At 52.5% G+C, this 5,976-nt stretch overlaps 3 protein-coding genes across 3 annotated transcripts, besides 9 other annotated features; 2 read left to right on the top strand and 1 right to left on the bottom strand.

The window, feature by feature from the left end:
• Positions 1-2: 2 nt before the first annotated feature.
• Positions 3-29: a microsatellite.
• Positions 30-788: 759 nt separating this feature from the next.
• Positions 789-812: a microsatellite.
• Positions 813-992: 180 nt separating this feature from the next.
• Positions 993-1,020: a microsatellite.
• A 126-nt stretch (positions 1,021-1,146) lies between these two features.
• Positions 1,147-1,193: a microsatellite.
• Positions 1,194-1,217: a sequence feature (A-rich).
• A 314-nt stretch (positions 1,218-1,531) lies between these two features.
• Positions 1,532-2,548, top strand: TraAM80_07264 (3-oxo-5-alpha-steroid 4-dehydrogenase; the record flags this gene model as incomplete). Its single annotated transcript, XM_029384064.1, has 1 exon — positions 1,532-2,548. One exon carries the CDS (start codon positions 1,532-1,534, stop codon positions 2,546-2,548), a length of 1,017 nt encoding a protein of 338 aa, XP_029236089.1.
• A 506-nt stretch (positions 2,549-3,054) lies between these two features.
• Positions 3,055-3,125: a sequence feature (A-rich).
• Positions 3,126-4,092: 967 nt separating this feature from the next.
• On the bottom strand, positions 4,093-4,542 carry TraAM80_07263 (uncharacterized protein; the record flags this gene model as incomplete). Its single annotated transcript, XM_029384063.1, has 1 exon — positions 4,093-4,542. The coding sequence occupies one exon, from the start codon at positions 4,540-4,542 to the stop codon at positions 4,093-4,095; it is 450 nt and encodes a 149-aa protein (XP_029236088.1).
• Positions 4,543-4,837: 295 nt separating this feature from the next.
• Positions 4,838-4,882: a microsatellite.
• A 101-nt stretch (positions 4,883-4,983) lies between these two features.
• TraAM80_07262 (ribosomal rRNA methyltransferase) lies at positions 4,984-5,745 on the top strand (the record flags this gene model as incomplete). Its single annotated transcript, XM_029384062.1, has 1 exon — positions 4,984-5,745. One exon carries the CDS (start codon positions 4,984-4,986, stop codon positions 5,743-5,745), a length of 762 nt encoding a protein of 253 aa, XP_029236087.1.
• A 141-nt stretch (positions 5,746-5,886) lies between these two features.
• Positions 5,887-5,948: a microsatellite.
• Positions 5,949-5,976: a microsatellite.

The following is a 5,976-nucleotide window of genomic DNA, read 5'->3' as shown; positions in this document are numbered from 1 at the left end:
TTTGTGTGTGTGTGTGTGTGTGTGTGTGTACTGGTGGAGAAAAAGAGGGTAATGTTTCAAGGAGCCTTCCTTTTCTTTCTTTACAGATGTGTGGCGGGAGAGGGAACGGGCTACTCGCCCTTTGTTGGGCATCGCCATGGAGGTGGTTTGGATGGCAGAGGGTGCAACGAAGTGGCCTCACCGCATAGAGAGAGAAAGAGAATGTGTGTACGTGTACAAACAGGCAAACAGAGGAGAATATATATGTGCGCGTTGCGTGTTCTCGACGCTCAATGGATCTTGTCTGTCCATCTGTGTCCCCTTGTCTCTCCCAGTGGCAATCTGCCAGATGCGCTGTTGTCTCCCCTACCCGCCTTTCTCTCTTCCCCATTCTCTCACTTATTTCATGCCTTTCTCTTCCCGCATGCCCACGGTGGAAAGCACAGTTAGCGTACGGCTTCACTGTCATTTAACCGCGCAGCTGCTCAGCCATGCCCATGTTTCCGCCCATGTTCACCACAGACCCCCAACGCATTGCCAGGCTGGAGGAGAACTACGATGCCGGGGTGGAGCGGGAAAAGATTCCCGTGTCACTGCGTGAAAAACTTGACCTTGAGCATCTAAATGTCTCAGCTGCGAAGCTTAAGTTTCTCTTTCAGAACTCTATGGAAAGTTACGGGCCTGCCATGAAGAACAAGAAGGTAGATGACTACAATTTAAAAGACTCCCCAATGAAAGGAGGCAAGTGGTTGGGATTGTTTTAGGGAGTGACGCAAAGCAGAATTTGTCGCATAGTTTGTTTTCCAGGCAATAATAAAAAAAAAAAAAAGAAATGGCGTGCAAAATTAGTGAAGAGGAAACTGGCGAGTAGTACGTCATCCGTAGCGACAGAACGGGGGGTGGGTTAGTGTTCTGTAGGCATCGGTGTGTCTGTGTGTGTGTTCATGCCATGCTCACTCGCCCTATGCGTCGTCTCCACCTACGTGTGTATATCTTCCTTCCATGTACTTGCCGTTGTTGTTGTTGTTTTTGTTATTTTTGCGTGAGTGGGGCAGCCGTCTGCAGTTGCCAACATTCCATCAATTGTTTTTGTTTCTGTCTGTTTGTTTGGGAGGGGGGAGGGGGTTACATTTTGCTGCTGCGTAGCGGATTACGAGGGAGGAGGGTTTGTTGTTGTTTGTAGTATGCGTGTTTTTGTTGTTGTTTTTTTTTTTAAATTTATTTTATTTTGTTTTTTTACGCAGACCATGCCGGTGATGGGAGTACAGCCCCGCCACATGCATCAATGCACAAACATGCATACGTTTGCCTCTCTATATAAAGGCTGTCGCGAGATATCTATACTCCTACGAGCGTGGTTTGTTTGTGTGTTTTCTTCTCATGGTTTTGCCTCACCCCGGCATTACAGTTGTTGCCATCGCCATTTATGCCGCGCTGCTTCGTGTGGCCTGTCAACCACACCTTGTCGGCACGCTGAAGCCTCCGCGCCGCCGACGCCGCATCCCTTCTCCCCGCATCTTAGTCAGCAGTCGCACACGCAGAGGCTCAACACATGACAGAGCGATCCTGCGGTAGCTCTGCAACCACATGGAAGGTGCTGTTGGTGGGGGCACTGAGTGTCCTTGCCACGACGGTGTGCATAGCTCTGCTTCAGCAGTACGTGATGCCGCTGGGAAGCGCAGCGGTGGTTGTATCCGCAAGCCACCTCCATCTCGCGCTGGCTGCCACCACGTATCTCGTGTTGCGCTTCGTCACCGTGGCTCCCTATGGTCGTTACGCGGAAAGCTCACAGGTGCATGTTGCGGTGCCCGCCCCCCTCTCTTGGGCGTTGCAGGAGTGCCCTACGCTGTTGAATGTAATTTATTACCTTCTTGTGGAGTACCCGTGCCACTCGTTGGGGGGCGGCTGCGGTCAGTGGATGCGTCTTGCGTTTGACGATCCGCTAGGGGAGGCGGCGCATGTGGTTGCCGACGGACTTGCGTCGCTTCACGTGGGGCTTCTGCTTTTTGTCATTCATTACGTCTACCGCAGCCTCCTCTACCCGCTGCTCATACGCGAAGGGACGCCAGTGCCAATAGAAGTCATGCTCTGTGCCACTTTGTACTGTCTCTTCAACGGTCGTTTGCAACTGCTGGCAAACATCCGTGACGGGCCCGCGGTGTCTCGTTTCCCGCTCGACTCCAAGATTCATATGACGCTGCTTTTTGTTGGCAGTGTCGTCTTCTTCGCGGGGATGTGGGTGAACGTGTGCTCTGACTACGGTCTTTTGCGGCTGAAGGCGAAGCCGCCGAAGGGCACGCGCAAGATTCCACATGGAGGGCTCTTTAAATACGTGAGCTGCGCAAACTTCTTTGGGGAAATCGTGGAGTGGTGCGGCTATACCCTCGTCGTGTGGTCAACCACCGCCGCGAGTAAAGCGGAGGCGGGGCTGGCGGCGTGTAGTTTTTTCCTATACGTGATGGCAAACCTGCTTCCTCGCGGTCGATCGCACCATGCGTGGTACGAGAAACACTTTGGGAGCGCCTACAAGGCACTGCGGCGCAGGGTTGTTATCCCGTACTTGTACTAAGCGATTGGCAGGTTGGCAGGACGAGGCCCAAGGAGGCGGGCTGTGTGTCTTGTTTATGCATGCATGCATGCAATGTGTGTGTGCTTCACTGAACTCGCTGCCGCCTCCCTGCACGTGTGGTGCCACTGTGTCTTCCTTTTTTTTTCTTTTTGATTTCCCAGAGAAGCTCGCAAACGGTCACACGTGCAGGCAATTAGAGGAATAATAATAAACAAAACTGTTTTTTGGTAGTCGTGTCATTTAACCGCGCAGCTGCCCAGCCATGCCCATGTTTCCGCCCATGTTCACCACAGACCCCCAACGCATTGCCAGGCTGCAGGAGAACTACGATGCCGGTGTGGAGCGGGAAAAGATTCCCGTGTCACTGCGGGAAAAACTTGACCTTGAGCATCTAAATGTCACGCCGGCGCATTTGGCTGTCCTGAACCAGCAGGCGATGGCGGCGCGAAAAGCCAACGTTGCTGACAAATAAAAAAAAAAAAAGTAGAACACACATATTTCTGCTCTTTTTTTTTATTTGTTTGATTACGTCTGTTTGTTTATTATTATATGCTTCTTTTTCTTCTCTTTTTGTTTTAGCGCTCTTTGCACCTCTCAGCGGAGTATTACCTAACTTCATTTGGGGATGTTTGTTACTTCGTGGTGAGTGCAGCTAACGTTGGCGATCTCACCCCATTGTGATGCTTCCCTATTCCTCCCTCTGCTGACGATGTCCACCCTCCGCCACGAAGGGGGACGGAGGGTGGTGTGGGTCGGACGGCGATGGCGCCTTGTGTTTGCTTGGTTTTTGTCTGCGTGCTTTGCCATTACGCTTTCTCTCATTTTTGTATTATTTTTCTTTTGCTTTGCCTTCTCCGTTTTAGTGTGGGGGTTTGCTGCCCCGATGCCGAGGGATTTGTGTGTGGCGCAGGGAACGAGGGGCGGACGCGCGGGCAGTCCGTGCAGCAGGCGACTGGGTAGACGTATGTGCCGGTGTATGAAAATAGGCACCTTCTGCGCCTTTTTCTGTCTCCTCAGGAGCAGGCAAAGTAATTTGTGGAGTACTGCCGAGCCCATCAGGTGCTCACTCGGGGCCTGTGTCGCATAGGCACCACCGCGCGTAGCGGACTACGTTAGCCTTATTGCTAATAAGGATATCAAGAAGGATGAAAATGTGGTGATGCTCTCTGTACGTGCGTGTCTTCACCCTGGGACGCCACTGAGGGACAAACGCTTTTTTTGAGTTACTTCCGCCACAGGAGAGGGAGATGTACTTTCTTCGGTGTCCATTTATTGAAAACAAACGTGTGGCAGACCGATCTATTATTAGATGCAATCAATTCCTGCTTGCCGCCTACATGTCCTACCTTATTCTTCACGTCAGCGTGAATGAGGGGAATCAGGCACTCAAGTACTTGAATTTGATGCCCCGCCAAGGAAGGGGATTTTGAGCAGCTCACGAGCAACTTGAGTGGTGCGCTAGAGAGTGCGGAGATGTGTCGGGTGTGTCAATCGGCGCTAGCCTTACACTTCAACGTGATACAAGTCGAAGTGCGCCCTCTGCTTCAGTGGTCGTTGTCGATGATATTCAGCCGCATGGCCCCGACTGACCACTGCTCGACGCTGCGGCATGCGTTTAGTGAGACGCCTTTTGAAAACGTCTTTGAGATCATTGGGCCGGAGGACGATAAAAATTTTGTGAAGGAACCCATCGCGTTTTTCTGCCCTATGATTGATATGTGCAACCACAATGAGCATGAGAATATGTGGCGCTGATGGTTCTTCCAGAGCATACCCCCACAGCCCATGAGCCTGTCATTTGCCTGCGCTTCTTGCAGGAGATGGAGAAGGGGGAGGAACTTACCATGACGTACGGGGGATTGCCCACGGAGTTGAAGGTCATTTGGGGTATGCAGCGCGTGCTGTGAGGCATGATGGTATCGATGCCGTGCTCTATTTGCGGTGGTATGTTCGTCTTTGTCAATCGATACAGTCTTTATTGTTTGTTTGTACATTATGTTTGTTTTGCTCATCTTGTTGTTGTGGTTCCTTTGGTGAGAAGTTGAAGGGGTTTTTAGCGTTCGCAACGCCCCTTCTGGCGCATGCGCGCGGGTCAAACTGGTGGAAAGGAGTCTGCTAAACCACACAGTGGCGTACGCTGGTGTTGTTTGCTATCACTGTACATGAAACCCCCTCCATCTCTTCTTTCGTTTTCTTGTCCCCCATCTGTGTGCAGCGGGGCGTGTGATTTACCCCTTTGCAGCGTCTGTGCGGGGTGGGGTGAGCCGAACCCGCCCTCAACGCGGTCATCCCACCCACCCACCCACCCACGCACACACACACACACACACGCACAGAGGGAGAGAGACAAAGAGACATTCGCCGGAGTGCACGACGGCCGCGGGTAAACACAGGGAGAACAAACACTGACAGAAGAGAAACACGTGGGATTTGTTATGCTCCTTGTGACATTAAAATGCTTGCGCCAAGGCGGGTGGCAGTGGATGGAGAGGCAGGCTCGCGATCCCTTCGTTTTGGAGGCTCGTCGACGCGGGTATGTCGCCCGTAGTGCCTTTAAATTAATAGACATTGACGACAAATTTGGTCTCTTCGTTCACCGGCGCACACGCGTTGTGGTGGACATAGGCTGCAGTCCGGGCGGCTGGCTCCAAGTGGCACGTGAGCGCTGCGGAGATCGTTGTGCTCTCTTTGGGGTGGATCTGCTGCACGTATCCCCCTCAGTGACAGGCGCGGTGTGCATTCAGGGCGACCTCACTGATACGGCGGTTCAGCAGGAACTTCTCTCGCGAATGGCACACGTTCAAGCCAGTGGAGTGGTGGATGTAGTGCTGTCAGACATGTGTCTCAACCGCGGCTCTGGCGGCACCGACGATCGACAGAAGCAGGTGGAGTTAAACATGAAGGCGTTGGCCTTCGCCATTAGTCAGTTGAAAACGGGCGGGAACTTTGTTTGCAAGGTCCTTGGTAGCCCAACAGCGTATGAGGAGCTGTACAGGGAATTTAAGAGGTGGTTTGTGCGTTCGACGCTCTGTAAGCCTTCCTCGAGCCGCCGCGGGAGTGACGAGGCGTTCATGGTGTGCCTCGCAAAGAGGGAGACACCACATCTACGAAGCTACGACGCCGCGCATGCTGAGGCACGCGGCTTTGGCCTGGATGACTGGCCAGGCCTTTTACGCAGACCACGGCACCGACGTTGATGAGGCTGCGCCTGACGGATGCGTTTTTGCGTCTCGGGTTTTGTTTTTGATGAGATTTGGTGAGTGCTTTGTATTTGCCCTTTCTTATTGTGTGGGATCTTTACTTCTGGTGGAATTTACATTTTGAGCTTTGTCTAACCTTCTCTTTCTCTCTCTCTCTCTCTCTCTCTCTCTCTCTCTCTCTCTCTCTCTCTCTCTCTCTCGTCGTCGTCGTCGTCGTCGTCGTCGTCG

This window comes from Trypanosoma rangeli (genome assembly GCF_003719475.1).
Source record: "Trypanosoma rangeli strain AM80 chromosome Unknown Tra_15.4_contig_00295, whole genome shotgun sequence".
Lineage (NCBI taxonomy): Eukaryota > Euglenozoa > Kinetoplastea > Trypanosomatida > Trypanosomatidae > Trypanosoma > Trypanosoma rangeli.
Note: the sequence above shows the minus strand (reverse complement) of the source record. Positions and strands in the feature narration are given on the sequence as shown.